The sequence below is a fragment of the Papio anubis genome, chromosome 11 (genome assembly GCF_008728515.1).
Source record: "Papio anubis isolate 15944 chromosome 11, Panubis1.0, whole genome shotgun sequence".
Classification (NCBI taxonomy): Eukaryota; Metazoa; Chordata; class Mammalia; order Primates; family Cercopithecidae; genus Papio; species Papio anubis.
Genome location: NC_044986.1, coordinates 10,497,706 through 10,514,980, shown reverse-complemented (window position 1 = coordinate 10,514,980; position 17,275 = coordinate 10,497,706). Strand labels below are relative to the sequence as shown.

The 17,275-nt window shown below is 43.7% G+C and overlaps 1 protein-coding gene across 1 annotated transcript in view; it reads left to right on the top strand.

Moving 5' to 3' along the window:
* The window catches only part of LOC103887785 (putative DMBT1-like protein), a 34,173-nt gene extending 18,626 nt beyond the window's left edge, over positions 1-15,547 (top strand). Inside the window, exon 7 of the mRNA XM_021942977.2 lies at positions 1,150-15,547. Coding sequence (XP_021798669.1) covers positions 1,150-1,307 — 158 coding nt within the window. The 3' untranslated portion in view covers positions 1,308-15,547. The remainder of the gene's footprint in view (positions 1-1,149) is intronic.
* The last annotated feature ends 1,728 nt before the right edge of the window (positions 15,548-17,275 follow it).

Here is a 17,275-nt window from a genome sequence, read left to right as displayed (position 1 = left end):
ACAAGAGGATCAGGCTGGGAAGCGGGATGTATATCTGCCCAGGTCGGACATCTGGTCCATACTCAGCCTGCCATGTTTGGGTACAGTCCTGTAGAAGGCACCAGTCCATTATCCCCTGCCACATGTAGAGATTTCAGAAGGTCAAACTCCCAGAAGTTTCAGTGTCAGCCCGCCTGGCCTCATTATTGTAGCTTACAAATGCAGTCAGTGATAAAAACTACCAGATGACTAGGAGCATCATCGCTTCCTGCCATCCATCTCAGGAAAGACAGGAATCTGTGGGATTCTGGGAGGATCACAAGTTGGCCAAGGGGAAGAGAAAGTAGAAAAGTTAAGCATCTTCATAGTTTAGGGACAAGGTCAATAAAGAATATTGTACTTTCACATTTCCTCTAAAATACTTTGATGATTCAAGGTTTTCTGCTTCTTTGTGTGAAATCCTGTTTTAAATACATACATGGATGTGTGTGTATCTGTCATGCTAATATGACAACGTACATCAAACTATTAGATTTTACTGTTATCTTGTTTAACCCTTATAAATCCAAAATCCTGCAAGTTCCAGTCTCAGACTAAATATCTGAGTTAAAGGAAACATAATCTACCGAGCAAAAGTGAGGAAGAGTACTTAAAGAAGGTGCTGGTCATAACATCCCCTAACAGATCAGTGTCCCTTTCCCGTTACCTACGATTCATCAGAACCCAAAGTTATTCTAGAACCTCTTGCTCCCCAAACCTCCCCAAACTCTCCCCTTTCCCAAGCACATGTGGTCTCTATTTCTTCATCTCTCCTTCCGGTCTCTTATTACTCTGTCCCTCCCCAGCAAGCAAAACCCCTACTTTAGAGAGGGGGAGAAAACTGTAAGCAGAAAGGACAAATTGGACATTTTCTTTATCAGGTGCTGAGAGAGAGGGAAAAGCAGGGAACTTTCACACATTGATGCTTTTTGCTTCATCAGAATTAGATTGAATAGACTCTCCTTCCCAAGAAACATTTAAGCTAAAGGTCTGCTCAGATCGCTTGTGCATGCCCACGCAGGCCAATGGTGCCTCATTCCACCAGACCACTGCGTGTAAGCTGGTCTTTATTAGGAGTACACAGTGATGCCAAATGAACACATTCTGACACCATTTTTCCTGTTGTTTCAGGAGGAAGTAACTCTTGTGGAGGGGTCACTTCTAGTCTCTCTGGCTCATTTTCTAGTCCACAGTATCCAGAAAACTACCCAACAGACATCCAGTGTGTTTGGGAGATCCACGTGGATACAAAATTTCGCATAGAACTCATAATTCTAAGTTTGAAGTAAGAAAACTTTTAAAGAGAACGTTCTATGTAAATAAGAATATTGATTTGTGAAATCATATTAAAGGTATTTCTTTTAGTGGAAACATTTAAGAGTGAAAGCAGAAGAACCCAACATTCTATAGTCTTTCCAAGTCAAATTTTGGGTTAACTCTGTGGCACTATCCAATGAGTTACTTCTAAGTTGAAAAATCCAGTAAGTGGTTTATTAACATATTTTGATAGTGTTTCTTTTTTTTTCTAAAAATATCACAAAAATCCTCAACAGCTTTGCCCTTATTGTACACTGGGTATCAGTATTTGTCCTCTGAGACTTTCTTATTTGAATCCAAATTTTAAACAGTAAGAGAATTTTCATACACACATTAGCCAACCACTCCAGCTTTGGGACCTGCATCTTCCAAATGTTCTGCAAAGTAAGAGGAGACATTGGTGTCACTGCCTTATCTCTGACATAAAGAGAATAAATATTACAAAGTCACTGACATTTTTATCTCTATGACATAAAATAACAGCTGACATTTTAATGCTGGCCCAGACTTTGTATGCTTTGTCGTATTCCAGGATTATACAGTCCAAAGATAGATGTCTTTGTCATCTCCATTAGAGATAAGGAGCCTGAGACTCAGAGAGGATAATTAATTTGCCCAAGGCCAGCCCATCTAGATCTGTCTGATGTCAGTGCCCCATCTGTTCACCAATATGTGGGTCTGTAAAAGAGTCTGCATGAAGCCCTTCTTCTTGTGCATGACACACATCATGTTACAAACACAGCAAGACTGTGGAATTCCATGACCATTAGCTCCAGGCATGCAATGAATTGTGTTCCATAATGACTATACCACAGCCGTGCACTAAGCCAAAAATGCCTCAGGACATGTTACATTTGTTGACTAAAACCCTAGGGACACAATTAGCCACAATGAGGTAAGGACCTTTTACCCACACCTCCAAATTCTATTATGTTATCCATTCTCTGCTCCTTCAAAATTGCTTCCCCTTAACTTCCTCCTGAATAATTGCCATACTACAAATATTCTTCTGTATCCTGTCACCACTTTTATTTTGAAATCAAGTTTTTTCCTACCCAAGAATTTGAGTATGGCAATTATTGTGAAATACAGAAGTAGGAAAAATCTGGCTGTGATGTCTGTTACATGCTGATCATTGGGGTGATCTGACTGTTATGAATTTAGTTGCAGTGTAAACTAGTATTTCCTAATAGTAAAATAGTATTTCCTAGGTAGGTTATGATTGGCCAAAACCATTATAATTTTAAGAATTCTGTTACAAGATTGTAGCTGAAAGCCCCCCACATTCCTTAGCCAAAGAAAACAGAGTTGTGATAGGTCATCTGAAAAAAATTAATTAATATTTTACATTTCAGTGTGCAATTTAAATATAATCCAAATAGTTAATCTCTATGATTGTCACACTTTTTTAGCATTAAATTCTAGGAAGTTTCTAATCTGCCACTACCCCTCCATGTCTATTCAACGCAGGCTGGAAGATATCCCTGGATGTCCCTATGACTCCGTTGAAATCTTCAATGGTCCCAGGATTGCCTCACTCTCCATGGGGAAGTTCTGTGCCCCTGAAACTGTGATCTTCTTCTCCTCCTCACACATCATGACAGTGGTGTTCCAAAGTGATTCCATGAAAACAAACACTGGCTTTTATGCTCTTTTCAATGCCATTCCGCAGGGTGCAAGGCAGTCAGGTAGAAAACTTCAAGTAGTTTTTGGTGGTTAAAAGACAGAACAGTTTCTAACTTCAGAGAATCCCTTACCAGTAGAGCTCTGGGATTCAGTCTTTTAAGACCCCCACACTTGGCTTCATTAATCCTACTCTATAGTTGCTAGATTTTCCCAACATGAAGGCCACATGGGAGCTACAATGAGGCAGTCATGTGCATTCTGTGTGTGAGTGGCCAGGCTGCTACTGCCTGCAGGCAAAAGCTGGTTGCTATAAAGGGTCTTGGGGCTGCATCTACTATCCACAGCTTCTTGGGAACTGTCCGGAGTGCTGAAATGTGGAAGTGCAACACTCGTATGACAAGACTCCACCTCCTCCACTAGCTGGCCCATTTTACACCTTGCATACATTGAAACCTAGTCTCACCCAAACGAGAGGCTTAGGGATTCCTGTTAGCCATGACCCTGCAGGCAGTCATTCCAAAGCCAGGTCCAATTTGCACACTGCAAGCACACTGCCTGCCAACTGTGAGACTTCTGATGTTGAGGGGCTGCCCCTGCAGAAACCCCAGTAATTCTTTTAGGCCACCAGAAAGTCAGATAGTAAGTCCCTGGATGTGGTTTGGGGTTTGCTTGTATCTGAGTAAGGAAATTCCTTATATATTTCACCCTCAAAGCAATGTTTGAAACTCTGCCCTGGAGAAGCAAGGTAAGCTCCAACATTTGAAATACAGACACTCATTAACTCAAGACCACCATTTAGCCATTCAACAATAGTTACAGAGGTCCTATTATATACCAGGTCCAGTTGTAAGTGTGGGAGCACAGTACAGCTCCCTGCCCTCTTGGAGTTTATACTCTAGTGTGGACGTGGGTAAGCGAGAGAGGATCAAAACACAATAAACAAGGAAATAAACAAACTGGTTTTGGGGTAAGGATGATAAAGGACAGAGGTGAAGACTGGGAATAAGGAGCCAGGTGGGAAAGTAGAGGATTCCTGGAGTGGAGTAGGTGCTACTATGGGCTGGATGAGAACAGATGGCATCTCTGAAGACGTGGCATGTGATGAATGACATAGAAAAGCATTACAGGCAGAGAAAAGAGTTGGGCATGTTGGAGAAACAGAAAGAAGGCCAAAGTAACAGAGTCAGTGGACACAGTAAGGGGAGGCTGTCCTTACAGTGCCTCCAGAGATAGCAGATAACTCTAATTGGCCACAGCCCTTCAGTCCAGATAGAGCATTGCCACTGTGTTTTCTGAAGTCACAGTCACCCTTGTGGTCCAGGTGCCTTTCAGGGGATTAAATCTACCCTTATCCAAGACATATACAAAAAGGCAGCTGGGAACCTGCTGTCCCATAACCCGGCATTGTGACACAAAAACCATATGTCAAGATCTGCAGTAAACCTGACGTGCTGGGTGCTGACCACACTCTCATTGGTAGCATCCCCTCTAGATGCTGCTAGAGTCCTTATTTTACAGGTGATAAAACTGAGGCTCAGGGAGACAGTCACCTATCAAAGTTTACACAACTAGGAAGCCATAGAACAAGAATTCAGACCCACTTCCTGTCTCACTCTGAAGCCCTTAAGCCTGATTAAATCATTCAGCTTTAAGATTTTGCTTTTGTGTTTGCCTTAGCCACAAACACAGAAGCTAGAAATCACTTGCTACCTAAAACTTATCAAACTCAAAAATAAAATCTTGCTCTGTTTAGAAGATGGACCAGAGTTGTGGCTGGTGGGTGGCTCTGGCCAGTGCTCAGGACATGTGGAGGTCCTACACAAGGGCTCCTGGGGCGCTGTCTGTGGTGACCTGTGGGATCTGAATGAAGCTGAGGTTGTATGCCAGCAGCTCGGGTGTGATTGGGCCATTGCTGCTCCTGGAAAGGCCCACTTTGGCCCAGGCTCTGGAGACATCCTTCTAGACAACATTCAGTGTTCAGGAAGTGAGAACCACCTTGGCCAGTGCCCCAGCTCTGGCTGGTCAGACGACAACTGCGGCCATCATGAGGATGCCAGTGTCGTCTGCTCAGGTAGCCTCTCCTTCCATGATAGCTTCTTTCTGATCTTTCACCCAAAGACATCCTAGTGATGGATGAAGGCCATGCACGGAGTGGGGCCAGGGAATTTTGGGACAGTGGCCCAACAGATGAATGTCCCTTTGGCCGGGTAGACAGAGAATGCTGTGAGCCTGGCTCCATTCTGAGGACAAACACAGCAAAGCCACACAATTGGCTGCCCCTGTTCTCTGCACCTCTTCCATTTCTGGAACTGCTTTTCCAGGTCTAACCATGCCCTCATTTTTGCTTATGTAACATGGGACCTGCCTGCTTGAGAACTGCCCACACTAGAAAGTCACCATTTCTTTGTCTTCATAGAATGTAAGTTAGATTAATCTAAATTTTTCTTGTATGCATGCAGATGCTGGGGACTGGGCTCCAGATGTGACTCCTGCACCCCCAGGTAGAACCAACACTAAATTTGCACTATCTTGGCAAAGTTAAAGAAAAAAAGTAACCTCTCTCCTGACCTAGACACTGGTAGACGATGACTAGGCTGGTGGTTCCCAATTCTGGCTGCACACTAGAATCACTCAGAAAGTTTTTGAAATTCCTGGTGCCCAGGCTGCATCCCTGACCTGTCACCTTAGAGTCTCTGAGGTCACTCCCAGCCATCAGTGATATCTGAAGCTCCCCATGTGATTCCAATGTGCAGCCAAGGTGGAGAACCAGTGCTCAGGCAAGGAGCTAAAAGCCACATTTCCCAAATGGGCTCATATCCAAAACCGTCTTCTAGTGGCAGAGCAAGGGAGGGCAGGAGGAGAAAGATGGAGAAAGACTGAGTCACTATGGCTGAGAAGAAGGTCAATAGGGAGACGAGAGACCCTGGAAATGTTGTCTTTTAGGGACATGGGTTAGAAAATGAAAGTATGCAGGAAAGAAAAGATACATCAGATGCCAAACTGTCTCCCAGTGAGTCAAAAGCAGACTGCTGATGAGAAGTAAACCATTTACGGCTCTTCCGTGGGTCTCCTGGCTTAGCCAACATAGCAGAGTGGACTTACCGGTAACCTACTCAAAGTCAGTGTGTAGCAGTGACCTTCTCCCGAACTCAAGATTCTGAAGCATGTGGGGTCCTGCCTCCTGCAGCCTCCTGCTTCCCGGGGAAGGGTTCTCAGCGGCCCCCTTCTCTGCTCCCTGGGCCTCTGGGCCCTGCCCAGCCTCTTCCTTAACTCTGCCCAGTGACTGCTGCCACACTCTTCCCCCAGGAGGGGCCTGGACACTAGGAAGCTATCGGGGTCAGGGATGCATTTTGTGGCATTTCAGGGCCCAACAAGGTAGATGGCAGCTGTCCCTATCCTGGGCTGGCAGAACCGTGGCACACTTGCCAGGACACTCTGTGGAGGTCTCTTGCCCATTCCATTCTAGGTCCCAAGTGTGTCCCAAGATGGAAACCTCCATTCCTTGTGGGCTGCCCAGCTGCCATGGGTTGGGGCAGTAACCTGTAGGAAGGGGAAAGTGATTTCCCCACTCCTGGCCAGGACCCCACATTTTCATTTTGCCCTGAGACCCATGATTATGTAGCTGCTCTGGAGAGGAGCTCTGGAGAGGAGGCAGAGTGCACAGAACGCTTTCTTGGGTTTAACAAGCAGCTACACTCTCTTTGATTCCCTCTGGCTTTCCTCTTCTTCCCCAGTGAGGAGTCTGTTCTGGCCTGGGCCCTGGGAGGAGGAAAAGACAGCAGGAGGAGAGGGGATGGTTTTCAGTTCATCAACAGCTCTAGGCCCAAGTCCTCTTGGAGCCTGAGGCTTCAAATCTCAGAAAGCCTTTCTGTCTTCCCTCTGCTGTAATATCCATTTTCTGAGGCAGAGATGCGTAGCTGGCTGGAAAAGAGAATGGGTCATGGGATTAAGGAAACTATGGAGGGAAATGCAACCACCTATGTCTAAATAGTATCCCACTGTAAGCATGAATCAAAAAAAATTCTTATTGATAGAACATTGTATACCTACCAAGACACAAAAATATAAGGCTTTTGTCATTTAATACTCTGAGATAAATATTGCATATCAAGCATTTTAACAAAAGAAAATTGCTTCTGAGCCACTTTTAGTGAAAAATGTATTCCAGTGATATACTACACTTCTTCTGGCAAAGGACTAATGACAGGTAAGTTGACCGTGTCCATTACTTTCACCGCTCTGCACCTTGCTGTGGTGCTGGCCAAGGAGCAAGACAATGGGAATAAAGGAATTCTCAAGTACATCTGACATGTTTGCTTCAAATTCCTCCCCCACTAAACGCTTGGTGTAAAATCCAAACAATTACCAGCATTCTCATGAGCAGGCTTTCATGGCTGCCCTCCCCTCAGCACCTGCTATGCAGAAGGTATTGAGGACACACATAGAATATAGATGTACAGCAGGCCTTCTGTATCCATGATCTCACATCTGTGGATTCAACCAACTGTGGATCGAAAATATTTAGTTACATCTGTATTGAACATGTACAGACTTTTTTCGTGTCTTTATTCCCTGGATGATGCAATGTAACAACTATTTGCATAGTGTTATAATACATTGTATTAGGTATTATAAGTCATCCAGAGATGATTTAAAGTATAATGGAGGATGAGCATAGGTTCTATGTGAATACTCCTTTGTTTTATATGAGACTTGAACGTCCACAGATTTTGATATCCTTGGGGAGTCTTGGAACCAATCCCCCATAGATATTGAGGGACAACTGTGTATGCCACATAGAAATCAAAGCCAAGAGGACACAATAAAGGAAAAAGAAGGGACCTTAAGCACTCATTGGACCTCCCCATTAAGGTCCATCTTTCTCCAATGGAACACTTATCCAACCTGCCTTTCTCCACCCTGGCTCTCAGCTTTCTGGTTTTCAGTTTTCTGAATTTCAGCACTTGGTAAATTTCTACAGGCTTAGTGGTATGGTCATAAGCCCAGTGATGTCACTGTAATTCCTAGTAACTGGTCAACCCAAGGATAGCCCTTGGATTGTGGAACCTAGCATATGAGAAAAAACAAGTCATGTAACTGTGTGTGGTTGGTGATTTTCTCATGAGTCAGCTGAAAGAAGGGCAGAGGCTCCATTCCAGATCAGGGAGAAAAGAGAAATAAGTGTCTACACCATTTATTAAAGCTCAAGGGTAAAAATAGGCTCATTCATTTGTGCTTAAGTATAAGATGGTTTTATGATGCTAAGCTCTCTCTTGATTTTCTATGGTTTTGGTTTTTGCAGATATCATTCCTCCAGCCCCTATACCACAAGGTAACTCTCTTTCATTGAAAGCATAACCTATACAGTATTAAGTTACAGATAATTATTTTTATAATTCATAAAAGCAGAATGGACTTCTGTGTGCCCTGGCTACCACAAGGGCAATGGGTGGGATGGAGCCCTCACAAATGGGTGCGTTGTCAATATCTGAGCTGAGCTGGTTTGCAAGGCAGGAGACGGGGGAGAGCATTAAAGAAGTACAGGCTGCCCCCACTACACACACACACTACATGCATGTGTCCAATCCCATTTCCAATATCACTCACAATCAATTGTAGGGTCCTGCCTGTCCATCATACATCTTCCATCCTCCCTCATTCTCTCTCAGTGGCACAATCACTCACACCAGCCAAGCCACAACTGTGTTTACATCAGCGTGATCGTTCCCCATTTAGTGACTCCACTGCTGAGCTTGATGGAATTCTGGATTCTACATCTGGAAAAATGCAACATGTGTGCCTAAAGAAACCAACCATGGGTCTCTCATCTGCTTTTACAGGAGGAAGTAACTCTTGTGGAGGAGTGATTTCAAATCTCTCAGGTTCCTTCTCCAGCCCTTGGTACCCCACAAACTACCCCACCGACTTGGAGTGCGTCTGGGTGATACATGTGGCTGAGAAATTCCACATAGAACTGATAATCCCAAGCCTGAAGTAAGCAACGTTTTCTTTCTCTACTTTTAAGGCCAGTTTAGATTTCAATCCATACTTTCCTCAACGAGGTAGACTTTTGTGGGATAAATCCTTTCACATTTTCGGCGAGAATTGCTCTGATCATCTGAGCTGTGGAGAGTCATTTAATCACTTAGCTCAACTTCCTATGCAATGAGAGAATACTCCATGGGCCTCCCTGACACCAGACGGTTGAGCTGTAGCTGGGGCAACCCACACATGAAGACCTCACCCCTTAACTCTTAACGAGTTCTGTTTGAGACACAGGCTTCCTCCTCCATCTGAACCCAGATCTATTCTTCCTCATCCTCATGGTCTGATCTTCATTCTTCTCTCTGATGCTACACAAATCTGCTTCCTGTTCTTGTCAAGAATTTCTATCATGTCCTTACCAAGAATTTTCTTGTACAGACTAAACAGTTCATTCATTCCCCTCATCATGCACCTTGTTCTTCCTACTTCTTTCTTTAACTTACATCACTCATTTTTAAGGAATGTATCTATTTTAATGTATATTTATACGCATGTAGGTGTATATACACACACATGTTTTCATATATACGTACATATACATGAGTAACATTTAAACAAAAATATTACTTTTCCTGATAATGTTTAACTCCGGTTTCATCTTGCTATACTGAGTTGCACCTGGGTCATTCTCTCTTCCTGACTTTGTCCCACAGTATGCCCCAGACCTCTGCCACTGCTTTCCACCTGTCGTCATTGGCCACAGCAGTTGAGAATCTGAATGGTTAAATGCTGCTTTTAAAAACATAAAATGTTACTCAGTGGAGGAGGGGCGAATTCCATTGGCTTTATTTGGTGGTTACATAATTTTTTATAGAAAGGACATAAGCTAATATCAGGGGGCATTATGCAGTATAAGCAAAATGCATTTATCATTCATTGATTCAACATACATTTATTCCTTCATTCAACATACATGTATTTGTTGAAAGCAGTGTGAGAAGAGTTGGTACCGTGTATTTCAAATCTTTGAAATTCACGGTTCTAATGTTTTAGGGCACAGTTTCATTTTATCACTTCTGGGAAATGGTTATTCCAAACAGTTGTAATGGCCCACATCCCCTGTAATGTCAAAGTTATTATTCTAACATGAGTTTCATACTATAATTTTGGAGTATACAAATTAAGGAGCTTTTTAAGGTGTTGCCCAAAACCAGACCATAGTGGCTGATTTCTGAATTTTGATGTTAAAAGTCTAGATTTATTGAAATTTGCTTTTTTTGTTTCTCAGAACATAAAATTGGTTATTATTTACTATTTATTGTTATTCCAGTTCTCAATTGGAAGTGATATATACCCCTACAAGACATTTGGTTAGGTCTGGAGACATTTTTTATTGTTACAATTAGAAGGCACCACCACTGTCATCTAGTGGGTGGAGGCCAGAGATGCAGCTAAGTGTCCTGCAGTGCACAAGACAGCTCCCCCAGCTCCCTGTCCAGAAAAGAATTACCCAGCACCAAATATCGATAGCGCTGAGATTGAAAAACCCTGATTTACCCTGACTCTTACTTTCATTTTTTAAAATAGTTCAGCACCTACAGGACTCTGCTACACTCTCAATTTGTAAAAATTATATCCATATTTAAAGTATCAGGTAGGTGCAAAAGTAACGGCACTTTTTGACATTGCTCTTAATGCTGTTTCATTCTTGCTATTTAAAGCATGCCCTGTTTTCTGATGAAATGATTTCTCAGGTTGCAGTGTCACCTGTTACTGCCACACTCTTGTCACCTTACACACAAATGTGATCACTTACTTTAAAAAAATAAAAATAAAAATGGGTTATTTTGGGGTACTTGGCTTTTACTTCACTGCAGCATTTGTGTTCTGTGATAAGTAGGTTTTCAAATCCAGTATTTAGTTTGTGTACAACTGTAATTATGTCTATCTCATGTATATTATGCAATGAGAACGTATCATACAGGCACTCAAGGCTACTTACTATTATTTAAATCCAAATATGTCTATCTCATACTTGTATCATGTTAGATCAATGTTGATGTTCTTTCAACATATATTTATTGAGCCTCCACTCAATTTATTGAGCAGGCCCTGGACTAGAAACAGGCTCCTAGTGCCAACCAAGAAATGCAAGATCTCTACCCTCACAGAGTTTGTATTCTAGATGATGAGACAAATGGGACTCAGATAAACCAATGACTCAATGGACAATTTCAACTAGTGATAAATTGAAAAATGCTATGAAGAAAAAAATATACATACATGATAATAGGATAGAAAATAAAGAAGGAGAAGGCAGCCACAGGTAGGATGGCCAGGGTCAGCTTCTCTGATCATCCAGGTTGGATGAAACATCGATGAAACACTTGGTTTGAACAGGGCAGGTCGGAGCATTGGTGGGAGGAGCCCTCGGAACTCTTAGAGCTGTCACCATTTCTCCCTGCTCTGGGTCTTCTGGAGAGTTTAACTCAATGAGGCACTGTCAGATATTTGCCACCACCCCAGAGAGTAGCAAGATTTGAATTAAAGAGTTGGGGGACATTCAGGAGACACTAAAGGTAGAGAGAAAGAAGATAGGAGAGACTGAAAGCCAGAATACCAGAAGCTACTGAAATAGACTGGGTGGAAGATGAGACCCCAACAGACCTGGGGCAGCCCCAGTAGGAAAGGATGGAAGGGCAGATTCAATAGGTCAAATGATGAGTGGGGGGTGGAGCAGTGATGACTGCAGTTTTTGGCTGGATGCTACGCAAAAGATGACTCTATCTGAAACATTTCGCAGATTTCCTTGGAGATACTAACTTTGCCTTCATGTCCTCAGATTAGAGGACATCTCTGGATGTCCTTACGACTTTATTGAAGTGTTTGATGGACGACAGGCTGCCTCACTCTCCATGGGCAGGTTTTGTGCTGGGGCAGAGCTCACATTCCTCTCTTCTTCAAACATCATGACCACAGTGTTCAGAAGCGACGCCATGATCACCAACACAGGGTTTTATGCTCTGTACAACACCATTCGGCAAGATGAAAGAGAGAACGGTAGGTACCCTAACACATACCTTGGGAGGAAGTTAGATCTGATTTATGATCTTTCCTTTTAAGAGAGAAGACGCTTTCTAAATCTGACCTTTATTAATGACATCTGGAGTGATATCCATGCAGATACTAAAAGCCCCCGACCTCACGCTCACCCTGCTCTGCCACTCCCTGTCAGTTTTCTACACTAAAGCATCCTGGCTGAAGAAACAGATGGCCTGAAATCTCATAGTTTGCATCAACTGTGTGTGTAGATGGATCCAAAAGACAGCCCCCTTCTTCTCCAAAGAAGTAAAGGAAAATGCAATAGAAAAATCCTTCTGGGACAAAACTATCTCAACTAACCACCTGCTTCAAGCTGAATTTAATGCAAAAACCACCTATAACACTTAGAGGCCTGTTAGGTTCTGCAGCAGGATCTGGGGAACACTTCAGAGCTTTCAGTGGCTTATGCTAAGGGTGACCATGTAATTTATCCTCCAACTGGAATACTTTTGACAGCTTAAAAAGAACCCTAAGATAATTAACAGGCATTAATTGATCTACAATGTTCATAAACAAGAACTATTCCAGGCAAATCAGCACCCAATGCCACCCTGCCTAGAGTCCAACAGCCTAATACAGGAATAGGTGCCCAAGTGCTAGATAACATTTTCTACCTGCAGAGGTCCTAGAGTCTGGAGACATCACCACAGCTTAAAAGCCCCCATTTGCCTGTCCCCCAGGTATGTCTCTGCGACTGATGAATGGCAGCCACAGGTGTGAGGGCCGGGTGGAGGTCTCCTACAACGGCACCTGGGGCACGGTGTGTGATGACAGCTGGGACCTGATGGATGCCAGGGTGGTGTGCCAGCAACTTGGCTGCGGTGAGGCACTGTTAGCCCCAGTTCAGAGCTACTTTGATGGTGGCACTGGCCACATTGTGCTGGATGATGTGCAGTGCACAGGAAATGAAGCCAAAGTGTGGCAATGCGTGCACAACGGGTGGTTCTCCCATAACTGTGGACACCACGAGGATGCCAGTGTTATCTGCTCAGGTGAGCACCTGGGGGCACAAAGCACACCTCTGAGAGAGAGTCTCACCCACCAGCCACTTCTGGGAAGGGAGACGTCAACAGCAGCGGGCAGTAACTCAGAAATGAGCCCTGGGCTTCAATCCAGCTGTTTAAGTCAATTTGCTTAAGAGTTAGTGTTCTTTCACTTAAATTGTTGCACCTGTTCAAGATCCCGCCCGAAAAGTTGTGGTGATTAAATAGAGGGTTTGTCATAAGCCATCCTATTCCAGCAACGATAAGCCATGGTGTTGGTGACAACCCACTCTCTCCTGACTGGGAATAGTAGCTGGTGTCTAACAAGTGCTGAACCCATACCAGGCTCTAAGATAAAACTGGTGCTTTCATATTCTCATTTAATCTCTACCACCACTAATAAATAGAGACTATTAGCATCCTCATTGTACTGATGCAGCCACAAGGGCATATCCAAGATCACACACAGGTCCAGACTACATACGTTTCACCTCCCAGAAGTACTGTGTTAAAGACAGCTCAACTCTGTCTGAAGCTCACTCAGTCCAATAACTGACCAAAGCAAATAAATACCAGGCTTCACTTGCACCATCATGAGACTGAAGAACTGCCAATCTTGTAACCAACATTGATAGGTTTTGATACTACATTCCCAACTGCCCTGAAAAGAACACGCTTGATCCTGAAAAAAGAACCCAGTATTTGTATGAGCTATGTAACTGCCTTACTCAATCCATCTCTCATTCTTTCTTCTATCTTTGGATAGGTATTGGTGGCAAACCAAATGCAGAACCAACAGGTATGGCTTTTCTATACAATTCTGCCTGTTGCCAGGTCCCTGATGTAGTGAAACCTGGCTACACCTCCATCCTGAAGTTGGGACCCTGTCCAGTTAAATTCTCTGTTGTTAATTAACAAGAGCAATGCAGCCCAGTAGGGTTGACAAAAATGGCGAGGCCATGGGACAGTAGAGGATGGGGGAGTGGTAGGAGGGAGGGAAAGTTCAGATTCACCAGGAATGCAATCCCTGGTCATTCAGTATCTGCTGTGAAGAGAGGGTTAACTGCCTACAGGGATGTTCACACTGTAGGATGCTGGAGGGAACAAGGAAGAAGACATCCCAGGTCAGCCCTCAACAAGTTGTATCTAATGACACCAGTCCACGCATGGAGTGTGCAGGTGTCCAAACCCTGGAGAAGCCAGAGGCATCTCTGTCCATCGGGCCACAGAGAAATCACAGCTTTATAGTGTCAGTGTTTCTGAGTATTTTCAAGTAACATTCTGGATAAAAGTCCTTGCTTACAGTGTCACTTTTTCTCTGTGTCTCTGCAGACTCCACTGGCGACAACCCCCCTACAGGTACCTAAGCTGTTAGAACCTCTTCACACAGTTTTGTATTTACTTTGTTCTCCATTTGGCACAAATTTCTCACCAAATCCAATATTTCAGCTGTAAATTGGATATTTTAAGCTATCTTGGTGTTGACTTCAGCTGAGATTTGCATACAATACAACCAGGAGTTTTCTAACACCAGCTATTTTATACCACTCGATGCTGAGAAAGGGTGCTTGTGGTCTCATTGTCTTTGCTCTCTTATCCTTTACACTACAAGCTTAGACCTATTGGGCACATGGATTCATAAAGTCCTTTCAACCATATGTCGCTCTCATTTTCTCCTCACAAAAATACATTTGACAATCTTCATTGCCCACAGGACAGCACTGGGAGCTCAGGGTCCTTTCCAAAGCTAACTTTTCCAGCTATCAGCCAAAGCAGCTCTAGACCAAGTCTTCCTTACCTTTGTCCTCACTCTGTCCCCTTTTGAACCCCCTGAAAACACAGGCAGAGGTAAATGCTCACTTTTGATGGGGTTTGTTCACTGTTTGTTACAGATGAAAATTTCCACTGTGGCGGTTTGCTTACAAATAATTCAGGCTCCTTCTCCAGTCCTTGGTATCCTAAAAATTACCCCACAAATGTGGTATGTGCTTGGGACATACAAGTGGATATCGGGGCTCGTGTGAAACTCACGTTTGAAGTGGTAAAGTGAGTAAATATTTCCCACCTTTACTTTCATCCTGACTCAGTTATGCACTCCAGTTTTACTACCTACCTCCCCTTTCCTTCCAAAAAAATCCATAGTTAATTTTCAAAAGTGAGCTAGGTCTTGAGGGCCCATTGTAATATTGATTAAAATTTTAAATGCACAGATCTTTTCACCCAGCAATTCCAATTCCAGGAATTTGGTCTACAGATAAAGTCTCATGTGCACTGAGAATAATCATGGCACAGTCTCATGCTAGCAATACATTGGAAACAACCTAATTGTCCATCTGTAGGGAATTAGTTAAATGGATTTTGGTACATCCACATATTGCTGTCGCACTCACAGTAGGTCTTGCTATGGAATGAGCTATAAGAAAGCCACAGACTGGGTGCAGTGGCTTACACCTGTAATCCCAGCACTTTGGGAGGCCAAGGCGGGCAGATCACGATGTCAGGAGATCGAGACCATCCTGGCTAACACGATGAAACCCCGTATCTACTAAAAAAAAATACAAAAAATTAGCCAGGCGTGGTGGCAGGCGCCTGTAGTCCCAGCTACTTGGGAGGCTGAGGCGGGAGAATGGCGTGAACTCAGGAGGCGGAGCTTGCAGTGAGCCGAGATCACGCCACTGCACTCCAGCGAGACTCCATCTCAAAAAAAAAAAAAAAAGAAAGAAAGCCACAGACAGTAGTACAGAGGCTCCCTTTTGTGCATAGACTATTTCTGGAAGGAATACACAGAAACTGTTCATCGAACCTGTTTGTAGAAAGGGGAGTGAAGTAAGAGGGGACCGGTAGTTAGGGGTGGAAGAAGATTTTACTTTTCACCATGTGCCTATCAATACCACTTAAATTCTATCCCACATGCTTGTAATACATATTCAGAAAGTTCCACTGCAGTAAAACTTTAGAAATTAAAAGATTTTTAGAAATAGAAGGATACTTACTGCCCACATCAGTAGGGTCATCATTTCCTGTAACCTGTTTGAAGAGATGTAGATTTCAGATAATTTTTCCCTGATCACTTCCTGAACGAATCTGGGCAATGCTTACTGGGAAGAAAGCCCCAGTGGACTGAGTCTGAATGATACTGTTTCACTTCACAGAATGGAAAATTTCTATGGCTGTCCATACGACTTCATTGAAATCTTTGATGGCCCACAAAGCAAATCTTTTTCGCTAGGGAGATTCTGTTCCAGGAAGATCCCGATATTTACCTCCTCCTACAACTGCATGTCGGTGGTGTTCCACAGCGATGCTATCATCACCAACATCGGCTTCTATGCATCTTATGAGTCTCTTGTGCAAGATGAGAATGATACCGGTAGGTCCTGCAATCATGTTGGCCACTGGCCCTGTGTGTTGACGATGGCGAAGCTGAACAGCTGCCTCAGTCGGCTGGGCACTAGGGATTTGAAAGGGGTGTCCCAAGCTTCTTAGTTTATTTCCAAGATAAGGCTTGGAGAAGCTGATGGAACCCTTGGCACTGCCCTGCAATAACACATCACATGCATATTTGGATAACAGAGGCACTTCACACTATGCTGAGAAAGAGACAGGACCTACCCTGTCTTGGAGGCAGTTTTATTCAAAACTATGTGCCAGTTCCTTTCACCTGGTCTAAAGAACATTATTCCACACTAAGAGCAGCAACAGTGTTTGCATGCTTGGTGATTTTCACTTTACACAAGGCTTTTAGGGGCTCTCTTTGACCTCCAAGAAGTACATAATCTAGTCGGGGGAAAAGCTTTTAAGAACACACCCCCCACACATATACACAAAATCACCTCGATGTGAGAGGTCAAACCCAAAGCACCTTTGCAGCCAGCTTTAACCAGCAAATAGCAGGTGCTGCACCTCAAACTATCTCACATCCCACCGGTGATGAGTCATGCCTTTGGGAACCAACTCTTTGGTTCAATCCCTTCATTTTACAGGTGACACGGAGAGTTTTCCTAATGGCTGGGAGCCCAGGTTCTAGCCCAGGGCTCTTATTCCTCAGTTTTATCTTGGTTGAGTTTCGGCAAATAAATTCAGTAGTTGGAGTCAAAAGTTCCCACCTGTCTCTGAATCCTTATGGGTTCAACTGGGAACAGGTGAACTGGCTTATCAGCTAGACCTGGCAGCATCCACCTGAGATAGGATGAAGGGGCAAGGAGCAGGTGAAGATATTTGAAGGTTCTGCGCAGAGAGAGGTC